This window comes from Bactrocera dorsalis, chromosome 1 (genome assembly GCF_023373825.1).
Source record: "Bactrocera dorsalis isolate Fly_Bdor chromosome 1, ASM2337382v1, whole genome shotgun sequence".
Classification (NCBI taxonomy): Eukaryota; Metazoa; Arthropoda; class Insecta; order Diptera; family Tephritidae; genus Bactrocera; species Bactrocera dorsalis.
Window position 1 is genome coordinate 102,881,793 of NC_064303.1, and position 17,205 is coordinate 102,898,997.

The 17,205-nt window shown below is 32.9% G+C and overlaps 1 protein-coding gene across 12 annotated transcripts in view; it reads right to left on the bottom strand.

Moving 5' to 3' along the window:
• Positions 1-17,205, bottom strand: part of LOC105231193 (multidrug resistance-associated protein 1) — a 24,206-nt gene continuing 7,001 nt past the window's right edge. The window contains exons 5-17 of one of the 12 annotated variants that reach the window (XM_049458079.1): positions 16,283-17,197; positions 16,050-16,187; positions 15,778-15,924; positions 13,779-13,863; positions 12,888-13,707; positions 12,659-12,815; positions 12,371-12,578; positions 5,657-5,738; positions 4,973-5,111; positions 1,548-1,765; positions 953-1,456; positions 449-830; positions 1-375 (exon numbers count right to left, since the gene is read on the bottom strand). In XM_049458079.1, coding sequence (XP_049314036.1) covers positions 184-375; positions 449-830; positions 953-1,456; positions 1,548-1,765; positions 4,973-5,111; positions 5,657-5,738; positions 12,371-12,578; positions 12,659-12,815; positions 12,888-13,707; positions 13,779-13,863; positions 15,778-15,924; positions 16,050-16,187; positions 16,283-17,197 — 3,987 coding nt within the window. In that variant the 3' untranslated portion in view covers positions 1-183. Of the gene's footprint in view, positions 376-448; positions 831-952; positions 1,457-1,547; positions 1,766-2,694; positions 2,916-4,972; positions 5,112-5,514; positions 5,739-7,506; positions 7,728-8,643; positions 8,865-10,072; positions 10,294-11,419; positions 11,641-12,370; positions 12,579-12,658; positions 12,816-12,887; positions 13,708-13,778; positions 13,864-15,262; positions 15,410-15,777; positions 15,925-16,049; positions 16,188-16,282; positions 17,198-17,205 lie in introns of all 12 variants that reach the window. The other 11 variants (XM_049458041.1, XM_049458035.1, XM_049458053.1 and 8 more) reach the window with 11 other exon arrangements.

Here is a 17,205-nt window from a genome sequence, read left to right on the forward strand (position 1 = left end):
TAGTGATGTGAACGTATATATACATGTATATATGTATATTAATTGTTTGTTTTTTGTATTATTTTTACTGTTATGTTTGTTTGAGTGTTTGCTTATAATAACGTATTCAATAATGTTAACTTTAACTCGCATAAACTAAACGAAATTCTTCATAACGAAAAAGGTGATAACTAAATAATACATTTACACTAGATTGGCATCCTTTGCCATGCTGTAGAATGCCGATTTGGGATTATTTAGTAGTTCCGCAGGTGAAGCAAACTCAGATACTTCACCCTTGTCTAAAACGATCACCTTATCAGAGTCCATTATAGTATTCAAACGGTGGGCAATTGTTAGCACAGTGCATTCTTTGAATTCCGAACGAATAGTTTTCTATAAAAGAAAGAAAAAACAAAAAAAAAATTAATTTTCTAATTATGCATCATCTAAATCTCAATTCTCATACCTGTATCAAATCATCTGTTTCTAAATCTACAGCAGCTGTAGCTTCATCAAGCACCAACACTTTCGTTTTACGCAATAAAGCACGCGCCAGACACACTAACTGACGCTGACCCACAGATAAATTCTCACCACCTTCACTAATCTCGTGATTCAAGCCGGCAGGAAGTGTTTTAATAAAAGTTTTTAAATGAGATAATTCCAGCGCTTTCCATAGTTCATCGTCCGATTTCACTTCATATGGGTCCAAATTGATGCGCAGTGTACCTGAGAATAGGACTGGATCTTGTGGTATGATTGTGAGTCGAGAGCGTAGCATATGCAGGCCCAATGTAGCAATATCTACACCGTCTATTAAAATGCGGCCACCGGCTGACTCGATAATTCTAAAAAGATACCATAATTTGTTTGAATAAATAGTAGCGCATTACGTGAAAAAAATAAATATGATATGAACTAAATAAACCTTTAAAAGTACCACCACTACTACCACCTTCGTTTAACTCACCTGAACAGAGACAGCGTTAAACTGGATTTGCCAGCACCTGTACGACCGACTATACCAACTTTCTCACCACCGCTGATGGTAAAGTTAATGCCACGCAAAACCAAATCCAGACCTTCACGGTAACGCACTTTGAAATTCTCAAATACCACCTGACCTTCCACTGGCCAATCGCGTGGTACTTTCGAGTTTTCCAATTCCCATGGTGCCTCCTGTTTTGTTTCACCATACTCCTTAATACGCTCCACAGCCACGATATTTGTTTCAATATCGGAAGTCATGCGCACCAACCAATTGAGCGTTTGCGTCACTTGCAAAGAATAACTCACAGATAGACCGACAAGGCCAGCATTCGATTGACCATTTAATACGGCAAAAAGTGCTGCGAAGAGAATAATTAGATTGCCGACCATTTCTAGACGTATAGCTAGCCATCTATTTGCGATTAATGAAGGATATTTGCAGACTTGATTTTTGTCCACGCGATTGTCAGATTCATCGATAAAGCTATTAAAGGTATTATATTATAAGTATGTTATATGTACATACATGTGTATATATAATTTCTGCATTTATTCATTAATTAATGTGTACTTACCGATCTTGTACTGAATAAGCACGTATGGTCGTTACGCCAGTGATCGTTTCATTGAAGTGCGTGTAAATTGGCGAACGCGACACCGATTCCAGACGCATCAATTGACGCGAAGAGGCAACATAGAATCGTTGCGCAAAATAATATAGCAAGCCTATGGGCACAATGACTGCCAAGAAAATCGGCGTCGACATGCTGATCACCACAATAGTGGCCATAACCTTTATATTGCGTTAAATGAAATTCAACAAGCAATCGAAGAAGGAAAATAATAAATATGTTAATATGTATTTTGGGAAAATTGTATTTAAAAATGTGTTATACTTGTGAAACATGATGTTAATAATGAACGGATTTATTTTTTTTGGTTATGTTTATAACAGAATATTTTTGAGGTTAGAAATGCCATTACTTGATTCAAAAACTTAGTGATATACATTTTCTAATTTGTTTACTTAATCTTACCGCGTTTTTGCAACCAAAAACAAAAAAATATATATAATTACATAATAATAAATTAAGGGGATGAAGTCGCTATACAATAAATTCGTGTGCAATTTTAAGAATTCTGATATTGATGTAGCAATCTGAGCAGTTTTAATTATTTCAATTATAGAGAATCTACAGTATATTATATATGTATGTATGCATATAGTAATTGTGTTTCTATATCAAACCTAACTTGAGTACTTCGAGCACATACAATGCGAGCATTATGTTTTTTTTTCAAAATTTTCATGCAGTAACTGTTTTCGAAATATAATCCCTACTATTAAACAAGATAATTCAGAATATTACAGATCATTTTTTTTCCTTCCTACTGACGGCTATGTTCCTCAAATACCTAAATATTTGCAGTAATCGTGTGCATATCGATACAATTTCAAGTCTAAGGCGTTGCGGCAACAACAAAGTAATATTAACAGTTTTTTTTTTATAAACATCGCAAGCATTATAATATCACATTAATATATTATTAGCGTTCAAGTAAGTAAACTGACATATGTACATAAATAACCTTGTACAATACATAATGTGTGTATGTATGTACGTGTTGTTGATTATATTTGTAAAATTTTGTATATTAAATACGGCATTAATACGCAACCCGCTGAAACTAAACGAACGCATTTAGTATTTATATGCATACCTGAAAACCGCACCATAGGCAGTCATCAACTAATTGTGGCAGTTTTGTATCAACGACATCAACATCTTTTGAAAATCTGGACAATATACGACCCGTGGGTGTTGTATCAAAAAAGTTCAGTTGTACGCGTAGCATATTTTTTAATAGCATCAAATGGATCACAGTTGCTGCACGCAAAGCACCCAAGTATGGGGCAACAGTCATTAAATATGACACTGCAGCTGCAAACGAGTTACAGGACAGGTGGTTTTTTTTTTTAGAGATATACATTTAAATGTATGTATGTATGTATTTACTGTAACCAATATCTAACTACTACATTCATATATGTACCAATAATGCTTAAAATACTTTGATTTTATCGAAAAAGAAAACGTATAAAACTTTCACGCAACTTTAATCACTTTGAGATGCATTACAAATACTATACTATACTATTGATATAGCCCAATTGTTAACGTTATTCTTATACAATTAGCTGATCTCAACGAGCTTTGTTTGTTTTCAATTTAGAGTGATAGTGTAAAATTTTGGCTCAAATTGCTACAAGTTGCTGGTAATTCTTAAAGATTTTTGGGGAAAGATCTTTGTTCTAGGGAATTTCATTTGAATGCACTCAATTATATGGACATGTGACAATTCCACATTGGTTATTTAAAAATCTATGGAACACACATACATACGTACATAGATTATTTACGCTATTATCATTATATGAGCATGATTTGTTATTAGTTGTAACATTGCAATGGTGGCATTTTGATTGTTTTCTATTTCGTACACACGTCAGTGAATCGATGTAAACAACATACCCTATATAACAGGGCTGGCTTCTGTTAAACTTTGCGGTAGTAATATTTACGTACATAACGTATTATGTCAAAAAATGTTTGCAGTGCGCTCATAATTTGCTTGAAATTTTGCACGAACACATATGTACATATACATATATGTCTGTGTTTCGAAGCCAAGAATGCACCGAATTAAATACTCATTGCAGCGCCTATGTTCGTATTGACATGCATTTTTGATGAACGTAAGCAAAAACAAAAACCGTTAAAAAATTTGCCCTGTTAGGTGCACAAAAGTAAACAAAAACAAGAATCGTTATATAAGTTTACCCTGTTAGGTGCACATTTAACTACCAATTTGGTAGATATTTGAAACGATGTCAGAACTTGCCAATTCGTAAATATATGTATGTAGATGAACATAAAACATTACGATAACAGTATTAGTTATTAATTTAAACACAGACGGTTTCGAAGTTTACGTAGTTAGTTAATTGCAGCCAAAAATATTTCTACACTCGTTAGGCACGAACATATAATTTTTTATGTCATTCCTTTTTGATATACACTAAATTCTTAAATGCATACAGATCGCCCAATACACACACAAAAAGTTTGTATAAGCTAGTAACTATAAGCAAAAAGCATTAATAGAATCTTACTTATTTTGTAACTTATTAATATGGGTTGTATATACATACAACTAAAAGGGTAGTAGCTAGCAATTTTGTACTTTTTACAGCTTGAGCTGTAAGCTAATAACGGTCTTACGATAACATATCAATAACTTATATATAGTTCTTTATAATAATAATTATTTTTTTTTTGCTTTCGAATTTTGTTTTATATATGTACATACATATTTATATGTATATAAATTGAAAAATAAATATTTTTGATAAACAATCCAATTAATTATATTTTATACCTACTGCCTATAGGCATTCTGTTATTTACTTATCATTAACTAATTGTGCTTGCTCAATTGTACATTTAATGAGGTTTTAAAAAAATTTTGTTTAAGTTTTGCAGAAATTGGTTGGCAAAAAAGAAAAAAAAAATATATTTGAAGAGATAGAAAAATAAATAAAATAATAGGCTACATACATACAATTGAAAAGGTTGGGACAAAGTTTTTCGAGTTTTTATACAAATTTTCCTAACGAAATGTAAATTGCGTATAAAATGCAAGCAACAGCGAACCAATTATAACAGAAAACGTCAAAATGCCACTCAATAAAAAAGAGAATTAATTGAATTGAAAACAATGAGCTAGTTTACGTTGAATTCTTATTTTTAGGGCAAATATGGAAACTGCAGGAGACATTTGCAAAAAAATCAATCAACATAAGATGTGACGGGCTCCCTAATGTATTTACAAATGTAACTGGAAATGTAAAGAAGAGAATTATAACAATCATGTGAACATAAAGAAAGGTCTTATATTTACATTTATGCTTTCTCACAAGATAATCAAGTGCATGTACCTGAAACATGGTCGACATAAATATTCGCGTATTGAGCGGCATTATTGTGTCTAATATTTGCACATCGCTAGTGCAACGATCTAAAATATGCCCAGTGGGCGTTATATCGAAAAATTCGGTTGGCAAATGTAAGAGGCTACTATAAAGTTCGTGGGATATTCGTAAAGATGCGTGAATTGTGGCCACAGCAACAGCTAAAGATGCGCCGTAACTGCAAAGAGCTATACGGATGAGATATGAGTGTATAAGTTTTAAATATCATATAAAACGCCACTAGTGTGCAAACTTGCTAACTAAATTAAATAAATGTTGGGCTGGGCTGGGCGGTTTGTTTTTTTGCACAAGAAAAACAAAAAAAAATCAGTTAAAGGTATGGAAACTTTGTGATTGGCAAATGTTGTATGCTCGAAGAAAATGAACTGAGTGAAATAAAAATGAATAAAAATTTTGTGAAATTACAAACCATAAATTACGTAAACGGCTGCAATTATGTTTTGCAAGTCTGTAAGAAGAAATTGAAAGAACTAAAACAATATAAATACCATAAAAATTATTGTAAAGAAACTATCCAGTGTGCCGGGTAATTCTTCATCGATCACTTCCATATCACCGCTGAAATGATTCAGAAGACGTCCTAGTGGCGTGATATCGAAGAAATTGCAAATCGGTGCGCGCATTATAAACTTAAGCAGATCATTGTGGAGCTCCTTGGCCGCCTTGAGTGTGCCAGTGTATACCAGTACGACGGCGAAATAAGCGAACACGCCTATGTTTCAACACAGTCACAGTTTCCGGCATATACACCCATGATATGTTCAAGAGTGGGATGTGTCGTGTTTACGGTAAGTTGAGGAAAATAAACACAGTAAAATTATATTTAACTGAAATTTCCGGAAAAAAGGGTAAAGTGTCTTTGTGCTGCCATTCGTTATAACCAGTTTGAGGAGCTGGATGAACCAAAGATCTCATGGCCATATGTGAGTTTTTTTTATGAAATGGGTTGAAGAATCTCAAGAAATTCGAAATTTCACGCATTGTTGGATGTTTATGAACATTTTGCACCTATTCAAGTATTATATGTATAATGGCGACTATGTAAAATTCGGTGGCAAACGAAGATATGGTGGTGTAAAAGAAGACATGCCATACCTAAAAATCAGTTAAAACGCTTGTGAGAGCTATTGGTGTTTAAGCAATATGTACGGTTATCCGCAACCGAAATTTCTGCTATGAGTGCGCTAATATTTTGGAAATGATTCATAACCTACAAAATTGCGAAAATGTATTATGTTTTTAGTATTGATTTAAAAACAGCAAGAAAAGAAGGAAAACATGAGTTTTGAATTGAAATGTAATAGAGACAAGGCAAGAAAAATATTTTACTAAATAAATAGTGCAAAAAAAAAATAATAATAATGAAAATAATTTTTAAAATTTAGCTGCTGCAAAAAATGTATCTAAATATAATCGTTAAAATTTAGCTGATATAATACGAAATAACGATAGATAATAGTAAAAGTAAAGCAATAATTGTTAACTATGGTAATAAATGTAATAAAAATAGTAATGTAAAAATAATAATAATGTAATAATGATAGTTATGTAAAAATAAATAGATATTAAATAAAACTTAGTTATATAAAATGTATGATATCTAATTTATATCTACTTAGGGCTCATGATGGAATGGCTACCAGAAAAAATTATACTAAAGCAATTATATAAAGAAGAAAGCTGCAATGCGAGAGTGCTCAAAAATGATTTTTAGTATATGGCTTTTGAATACGCCATTTCGATCGCATAAACTACGCTAATGAGCGATAATAAAGTAAAATAAAGTTTTATACTAATCAACTACACCGCTAAAACTAAATATTAAAAAAAAAATATTTCCTTAGCACTGCGTTAAAATGCAGAAGCAGCATGCAAAGAAAACAACAAAATTAAAAAAAAAAAAAAACTTAAATATTAAAGTCAATAATTTCTTAAACTTAAAAAACAACTTTCATGCAACCGATGGAGTTGTGCATTTTTATGGGTTTTAAATCAAGTAATGGCGACATTTGCATGTTTATAAGTAGACTGACTTTTATAGGAGAAACTGCAAAGGCACAAAAGTATTTTAGCCAAATTGCTTGCAGTTGCCTATAAAAAAATCGATCTGCTGAGAAGTTTTATTATTAGAAAAAAAATCGCATTAATATTGAAATGAGCACAGTTAGTAAATGTATCGTCCAGATTTGTTATTCATTTACAGTTTATACGTTGTCATATTTAGCACTCATGCCGTCCGTTTTGACTTTTTTTGGTTAAATTGCATGCAATAATTTAAATTTTTAAAGCCACACCGACACCTATTATTATGAATGGATTACTGGTAGGCGTTTGTTAATTTCAGAAGCCTTGTAAAATTAATTATACGAAAAAGCTGTAGTGTAACAAATATACATATGTATGTATACATATATATTATATAGTATTTTTTTTTAATATTTTTTTAGTTATAGTGGATTATTTTTGTTTTGTTTTTTTACCCCAAAGAGTGTTGACATAAATTGTTGCAGCACACCCGGCAGTATGTTATCGCACGTATCGATATCTTTCGAGAAGCGGCTGAGTATGCGGCCCAACGGAGTTGTATCGAATAGTTCAGTTGGCCAACGCATTACCTTTTTAACCAGTATTACAAATACTTCCAAGGAGCTATTTAGGCAACCAAATGCCAAACACAGTCCAGATAAATACCGCGATATGACTAAGCGAATGCAAATTCACCGTTTTAAGTTTGCAAATTACATATTTTTGTTTTGCGATATATTTGTTTTTGGTAGCGTTACGAATGTTAAAATAGAAAGTAGAAAATATAGCATAAAATTCGAAAATGTCAGCAATATTTTTTTTATATACATATTTGTATGTAAATATCAAAAATATATTAAAAATGGTATGGCAACAATTACAAAAAAAAATAGCATGCAAATTTCCATAAATTATATACAAATGTACACAGGAAAAGTAAAGTTAAATTAATATAGCGGTTAAGTAAATGCGCTTGAAGCCAAAAGCAGAAAAAAAGGTTAGTCGCTAAATCTGAGGGGCATACTCAGTGCATTCCAATGAGGGTTTATTAATGCTACATTTATTTACATGCATCAGCTGATTGTTATGAAAAACTACAAATAAAGTAAAGACAATATTTGCAACTCTATTAAAATAAAGAGTTTTTAAGCGTAAACCTCTCTGCGGTTTGTGATTGTGAAGCATATATAACAGATTATCTCATAAGAGATAGGTTGGTGCACATTTCGGTTGAAAATATACGCCATATAGTTCTCTAAGTGGGTTTAAGACAAAAAACCATTAACACATTGCAAGACAACTAAAAGTGCACATTGCAACATAATCTCCTACTTAGCGCCATATAATTTTCATTATTGCATTACAAATTTTTGTAAATATTGAAAAAAAAAAATTAGATTTGTTTCGAAGATTATTAGGGTCAAAATATACAAGGTTATGAGTTCGTAATTGTTTGTTTAAGTTTGCGGTTCGATAGTATTGTCAAATTGCTTTTTTTTTTTTTTGTTTTTGCTGTATTGTATATGTAATGAGCGTGTATGTGTGCGCGTTTATGCAAAGGATGTTTAATGAAACGGAAAATTATTTAGTACCGAGAAAAATTGACTTATGACTGTGCGCCATAATTGTGGTAAAGTGAAATCAACCGCATCGATATCTTTTGAGAAACGATTGATTACTCTACCCAAAGGTGTCGTATCAAAAAGTTCCATGGGCCATCGTAATACACATGATAGTAGTATATTGTGAAGTTCCTTAGCACAATAAATACAGCCGAGTGCCAATGTGACCGAACAGCTAGCTTGACTAACAACTGCAAGGAGTTTTTGTATAATTGTTTAGTGTTTTTAATATAAAAACAATTTATATGTATAAGAAATCAGTTCAACGAACTCTTTGACAATATTTGTTTTTGGTGCAGAGTCACAAACAAAGGTGCTGATTTACGATTGGGTAAGTAAGTGTGATTAGGTATATTGTAGTTAAGTTATATGTAGTATCTTTGAACTAGTTTCTAAATGATTTTCAACAACAAAAACAAAAATGTAATAAATATTCGCTAAAAAAACTACTAAACTACATTACTAACATGTATATGTATGTACTGGGTGGAATTAAATATGTATTATTTTTTAATATTTCGTCTATTGGGGAAATGATTAGGGGCAGGATTGAGGTATGCAACTGAACACGCTTAAAAAGGAGTCACTGTTTTTACAGTAAAAACCTAACTTCTCGACATGTATGAGGTAATATGATGAGGATTGTGTCTAATTTTCTATTATGCCAATTGAGATGATGAACAGTGTTATGCACAACTTTCTAAATATAAATAATTAAAGTAAATTGTGATGAGAAAACTATTTTTTGAACGTCGGTGTGAAAACATTCGCAGTTAGATTGCCGCAAGGAAGTTGAAGTTAGCGCACAAATTTAGTGGATCAGTGCATCGCAAGCTATGAACTTTTCAATTCCGAGTTTTTTGTAACCAAACAGCAGAAAATATGATAAAGTAGATTACCGTTCTCACCACCGAACCGGAACGAACGCAATTTTATCTAAACAAAGACTTTCATCACGGCAGTATTCTTCAGAATTATTTGCGAACTTTTTTATGAAAGAATGTAATGCTTTGAATGCAAAAATTTTGAATTTTAAGTGACTGATAAATGCAATTTCATTTTAAAAAAATGTATGGCATAATTTTGATAAAATTCAAAGCTGTATTTGTGTATATAAATAGTAAAATATTTCTGTATATAAAAAAATATGTTCGCTGCGAAATTTTAAGCGAAAACTTGTATGGAATATGAATCAATTCCCACGACAGCCGTTTGGATCGGTGAGTATTACTTAATTTAATTTAATGGCATATGAATTTCGTTTATGCGCAGCAAATTGCAAATACAGCTTTGACATTAAACCATATGTGCTCAGCTTTCAAAAAAATGTTTTCAGAATTGATTAGCTGAGCTCACATTGTTTAATATTGGAAATAAAATCAATTGATATGAAAGTTACCGCGTAAAGTTGTGAAATGACAACGCGCCAATTTTGTGGTAGAACATTATCAATGGTATCAACATCTTTGGAGAAACGATTCACAACTCTGCCGAGTGGTGTAGTGTCGAAAAATTCCATTGGTAAACGGTAAACGTTTTTCAATAAATGATCGTGTAGTATAATTGATGAATAAATACAACCCAATGATATCGTCAATACGGAAAAGTAACTGGAAACCACTATTGAGGTTAGGTGATATTATGACAAATGCATGCATGCATTATTCGCATTTGGTGTTGTCCATTTTGTGTGAAAAAATAATAGCCAATTAAAAGAAAAAAGAATAATAAATGCATTTTAGTAGTAAGCATTTAATTAAGTATATTAATTTAGGTGGTTTCATTTCAACCTTTGCAACGGACAACGAAAATGCAGACAATTGTCGGCCGAAGTAGCAGCTTTGCTGCTAACGGCGATTACAACATCAAGCAGAAAAGCAAATATTATGTATTCATACACTAATATATGTCGAATTATGTTATAGTTTCTAAACAACCACTAGTTTAAGCTAAGTCTTCAACTTTTTGGCGAATAAGCAACTCGAAAAAACTAATGTATGAAGAGGTATGAGTCGCGCAAAGAAATTGCGCTGCTGGAACTGCTTTGTTTTCGCTTTTGTAACAAAAATGTTTTTGAGTGATACGTAACGTATGTATGTATGTATGCACATAAATCTGGTATAATAAACATACATATAGAAATATATATTTAGCGGAGAAATGCAAATAAATTGTTTGGGTACTATGTGTATGAATTTTGTATGTATATGTATATAAACTTCTGTTTTATAAAATATTGATGTCAGACTTAGATAAATTGATGATTATAGTAAACAAATAGTGAACTATGCTATGATAAATAAGGAACACTGGTTAGTATCAATACTTTTCGGAAACAAATGTTTCGTCTAACGAGTATAAATTGGTTGGTTTTATTATGCTTTAAACCAGATGAAACTTTTAAATATGCTGTACATGTAAGCACATAAATTCCAATGTTAGCCAAATTCAAATTCGCGTGTTTACAAAAAAAAACTTATTTTTGTAATTTCGTTGTTCGATAGTATTAAGTAACATATTTCACAATATGAGGAAAAACAGAGATTTTGATGCATATGAAATTTATTAAGGGTACACAAATTTCGACTGTAAACAGTTATGTTGATTACGCCATATTATTGAGATATCGCTCTCTAAATCATTCTTGCCTTTAGGTTGAAACTTCTTGCTATTTATAGTCGAAAGCCATGTTTGCATGCTATTAACCTTGAAAAATATATATTTTTTTTGTTTCTAAATTAGTTACCGAATAAGCCGTCATCATGACGGAGCTCCAATTGTGCGGTAATACAGTATCGATTGTATCGATATCTTTCGCGAAGCGATTAACAAGTCTTCCCAATGGTGTTGTATCGAATAATTCCATAGGCCACCGGAAAACACTATGCAAAAGGTGTGTATGCAATGCCTTCGAGCAATAAAGGCAGCCGATGGAAACGGCAAGTGTAGCAAGATAGCTCCCAAGCACTATTTTATTGTGTTCGAAAGAAGTGTTTAATAAAATCAATATAACCGCGTGATTTACGTCTACCCGCTAAACCAAGTACCATATAATTGTGCCAAGCTTTGAGTATTATGCATTAAAGTGCATATGTATGCATATATGTACATACGTAGCAGATGAAATTGCTTTGTATTTACAAACGTGCAAGAAGGCATAGAAGTTTCGAGTGAAAATTGAAAATTAAGAAATTTTGTGCTTTCTAGTCTAGTAATAGTGTTAACAAACGTTAGTAGGGGACTGTATACATTTTAAGTTTGAAACTTTGTTTTAAATTTGAACAAGGATTATGAGTGCCAGAAATGATGGCAGCAATATTGCAAGTGAGAAGCGTTAGTATTTCAAGGGCCAGCATTTAGTAGAAGGTGAATTCAATAGAAAATAAGTAACTAAAATACAAAATAATAAGTAATATTTATATACGAAATAATGAGACCATAAAGTAATACGAAAATAAATGTTTTGGACTAGCACAAAAAAAATACCCTGTTACCTTTCAATATGGTATGTACAAAATGAAATAATTCCAATTATAGAAAATAACAAAATAAATGCATTAAATAAGAAAAGCTTTATGAAACGCCAGGCAGACATACAAATTCAAAAGAAACATAAAAACACTAGACACTTAATACATTAAAAAAATATAAATTTACATTTAATTATGTGTATAGAGTTAGAGAACATTGTGCTTACCTTGACCAAAACCGAAAGCGCCATAAACGCCCAAGTACATATCACGCAGCCCCGTGTCGTTTTCCACATTCCTGTCATTCGACCATTTTGTCAACCACAAATTAGAGCCAATCGAAAATGCTTGATAGATGAAGTTCAAACCGAGGGTAGCAAGTGATAGGAAAATGCCAACACTTTTAATATAATGCTTGTAAACATGCATTTGTACCTGTATTGATGATGAAAAAATATATGAATATCGTAAATTTTTCACGTAAGGAAATAAACTATATAAAAACAAATACTCACACCACCAGTTTCTGATTTTTCGGTTTCAATTAGTTTACCCTCGTCCACGTCAGTCTTATTTTGCGACAATGTTGAAATTGCTGAAGCCTGTGAGTCTTGACGACCAATATTGCGGCGCCGTAAACTACCTCTACTGCTCTCCAGCGACTTCACAGAACTACATTACACAAATAAAAACAAAAAAAGAGATTAATGGCTTTAAGATGCAACAAATAATATTTAAACTTACACAGAATCTGACAAACTTTCAGTACGTGCTAAGGAAATGGCCTTTTCGAATGTGCCTAGCAGTTCTTCCGATTTGATGGTACCCTCCAATTGTTGTTTAATCTCATCTAAATCACCTTCATCAGGGGACTCTTGCAGATGTTGTATAATGAATTCCGCAAAAGCGCCTTTGCCCGCCAACAATTCTTGATAGGTGCCACTTTCGCTAATTTCACCCAATTTCATCACATATATATTGTTTGTTTGCGGCAAGAACGTAATGCCATGCGTGACTAGTACACGTGTCTTTTTCGCCAACAGACCATTCGGTCCAATCACCTCTTCGAATATATGTTTGCCCACATGTGAGTCTACAGCACTTAATGGATCATCAAGTAGGTACAAGTCAGCATTGCTGTAGACGGCACGCGCCAAAGAGATACGCTGTTTCTGACCACCAGATAAATTAATGCCTTTTTCACCGATTTCAGTTTGATCGCCTGCTGACAGCATGTCGATATCGGCACGTAATGCACACGCATCTATTACACGATTATAACGTTTACGATCGTATTCTAAGCCAAATAGAATGTTATCACGTAGTGTGGCATTCTGGATCCAAGCCTGTTGCGGCACATAGGCAATGGTGCCAACTGTGTTTACGCGACCCGACAATTTGTCCATCTCACCAAGCAGCGCATGTATAAGTGAAGATTTGCCGGAACCAACTGTACCGACAACAGCGCACAATGTGCCTTTTTTCACTGTCAAATCGATGTTTTTCAACGTCTGTTCGCCACCACCCCAAGAGAAGGCACCTTTTCTGATGACCATTGGATCGGCTGAAAGTTAGAAAATTTTAATGAAACTAGACTTAAGAGTGAACCATAAAAAAGTTTCGCATTATATTTACCTTCTTTGGGATCATGCTGGACACTGTTTGGATCCAATTCCTCGCTATTCATGAATTTATTAATACGTTTCACAGAAACTTGAGTCTGTGTTTTTTTTTTTGGTGAGGTGTAAACGGGTTGTAGAAATAAATATAAGTTAGTTTATATATTGAGTAAAATTTCTCATACATTGAGTATGCACATATATTAATGGATTATCCCTTGTTAGTAAAAGCGAAAAATGAAAATTCATTTTATATTTTTTTTTTAGTTTAAAAACTATAATATGACAGTAAACCAAGTGCTATTTGCTACAAGTTATTGAAAAACGTTATATTTAAGCCAATTATAAATGGTTTGCTTATAGTGAATTTCGAAAAGCGACCAAGCAATTGTTATACTCTTGCAACATGCTGCCACAGAGTATAATAGTTGTGCTCTGCTAAAATAATAGAGTTGTATATAGGGTTATGATCGGGATGATTAAAGAGGAGACATTAAATTTTATACCCGTTGTCAAAATTGGACGATGGGTGAGGCACCGCCAACATTTGCCCAAATTGTGGCTTTGTGTAAGCCATCTCGAGTCAAAATCTGACCATAACTTTTCAAGCACCACATACCAAACATGTGAATACCAGTGCGTATGACTAACTTTTTGCCGAAAATATCGGTGAATCTGTATGTTATTGAAATTTGGGAGAAATGTTTTCTTGATAATATACCTTGTACTAAAAATGGGTTAAATCAGGTCAATACTGGCCACCATATACATATGTATCTAATATAAAGATTTTCGAATTTCCAGTTGACCAATCGCGGAGATATTTTAATGAAATTGAGAGAGCGTATTTTTCTAATAACGGTATATTTTTGTGCCTAGAATTAATAAAATCGGGTAAAAACTTGCCTTAGACACCATAAAACTGATATTTAGGAGTTTGAAACATCCGGCTAACTTTATGCCATATATGTACGTATATTTCGTCGAAATATGAAGTTGGGCGCTGTGACTACATATTCAAGCCGGCTTTGATAATACCAAATTGCAAGAGTTTAAAATGTTCGGTTACCCGAACAAATAACAAGTGTACGGTGGGTGTTGTCAACAACGGCAAAAATTTTGAAATTTTGTTTAGAAATTTTTTTAAAATTATTATTATTTTTTAATTTTTAAATATGCATATTATTTTTTAATTAATTATATTTTTTTTAACTTAAAAATATTAAAGTTAGCGCTTTACAAGTCAGTTGGGAAGTTGTGTTATAGATATTAAGCAAAATTTAATTTTAAATATCATTATATTTACAAATTTCAGCAAAAAAGGATTGAAACAGGGAATATTTACAAAATAATTTACATGTTCATATATATACATATATATATGTATATGTATGCAACTGAGCACTATAAACGATTTATCGTTTATCAACAGAGTAAACACAAAACACAAAAACAACGACAACACATGTAATAATACACATATAAATCAGGTCGACTTACTTGAACCATGTTGGTTATCAACATGGGCAACATTATTAATGGAAAGCGCAAAATGTTGAATAATGATAATGAAACGAATATTTTAGTTGCATCGAGAACATTGTTTTCATCAATTAAAACATATGTACCGAATGTGACCAATGACACCTAGAAGGGTAGAAATAAAATATAAGAAATTTGTTTGTTATCATAGTGAAACGGCGAATATGAAGTAATGAATATTATAACTTATAGAAGAGAGTTTAGAAATGCACTAGAGGCGTTGAATTTTTTATTTGTAATCATTTCCTACGACTACTGCCACCAATGTTGCATTCAGATGTTCGAAGCAATGTGGAAACTACGTGTTTTCTTTGCACTTAATGTGTTTTGCAATCATTGCTATAGATATTCGCTCCGCATTATAGTAGTTAATGAGTGAGTTCATAACATATATTTTTTTTTTTTGTTTTGTTTTGCTTTTGATGTTTTTATGAGGTTTTTCTTCACCAATCCGTACAAATTTGATGTTTTACCTCAGCCAAATCGATAAATAACATTGGCAGCGTAGCCAACGGTAGTTTCATATTCTCGAACAGCGCGATGCTAACGAATACTTTGGTTACCGTTAGCTGATTCTCATTACTTGATAAAACGTATGTAGCAAAAGTAACTAAGGAGACCTTTTAAATGCAAAATTTATTATAAAAAACATATACATTTTACTTATTCATGTTTATCGTAAGACACACGAATAGTGCTGTAAATAGAAGAAATGTTGGTATTTCGGAAAATTATATCAGCTTACCAAGAAGGGGGCACATGACCATAGGAACGAGGTGCCGGCGTTTAAGTATGCGGCGGCTTTTAGAGTTTCTATTTCCTTCTCACGGATTTGCAGCACTTGATTTTCGAAACTTGGCTCCCAAGCATATAATTTAAGCACCTACAACCCAAATAATTTAGTGTTGTAATGTAAACGAATATATATAAATAAAGAAATATCACTTTATTATGGCTTTAGACATTTTATATCCTCACCTTTATGCCGCTGAGCACTTCGTTCATTAGTTTGACACGTTCATCCTTATACTTCATTTGTCTGATCTGATATACTTTAATGCGATTGGCTATAACACCATTAACAGGAATTAGAATGATCATCACAGCAAGACCGGCCAATACGGAAGGTCCGAGTTGGAGCCACAAAAAGTACATGGCTAAGGCAATTTGTAACGGCGCTGACCATATCATATTTATGTACGTTGTTAAATCCATAAAACGTTGCGCATCTACAGCCATTAAATTGACAATTTCACCCACTGTCGATTCTTTGCGTGTTGCATTTGATATAACTAAAGCTTTGCGGTAGATAGCATTTATAAGTGCAGTACGAATGCGCAAGCCAACGACGAACATGCGATGGAAATATTGTCCCAGGATAAATGTTTGTGCAGCAGCTGTAATGAACAGGAGCATAGCATAGAAAATACCCTTCCATTCGGGTTGTCTTTCGGCATTTTCGTCGGCGTAATCTTCCACAAAACCTATAATTAAACTGAGCACTTGAGGTTGCGCAAATGCCAGTAAATCACAGATAAATTTCAGTAATGAACCAAACAAAAATACTCCTCCAAATGATTTAATAATAGGTGGCATTATGGATGTGATTTTTTTCTTCTCTTCTGAACGCCCATGGGGGTTTTCAAATTCCACTTTTCCATTACTATACTGCGCCTTGGGCTGTGGTGGTGTTTGGCTCTTATAGTTTTTGTGCACACTTTTATTCCAATAGTACGCGAATATTGGCATGATTTCTTTACAGCTGTCTTGTGGACGCAAATCCCATAAGTCTTTCTCCACTAATGGATTTCGATAACCCCTCCACGCCATACCATCGAACCAAGTGTATGTCACGCGAGACAAGAAACTTGCCGAACTTTCCGGTATTTCGTTCTAAAAAG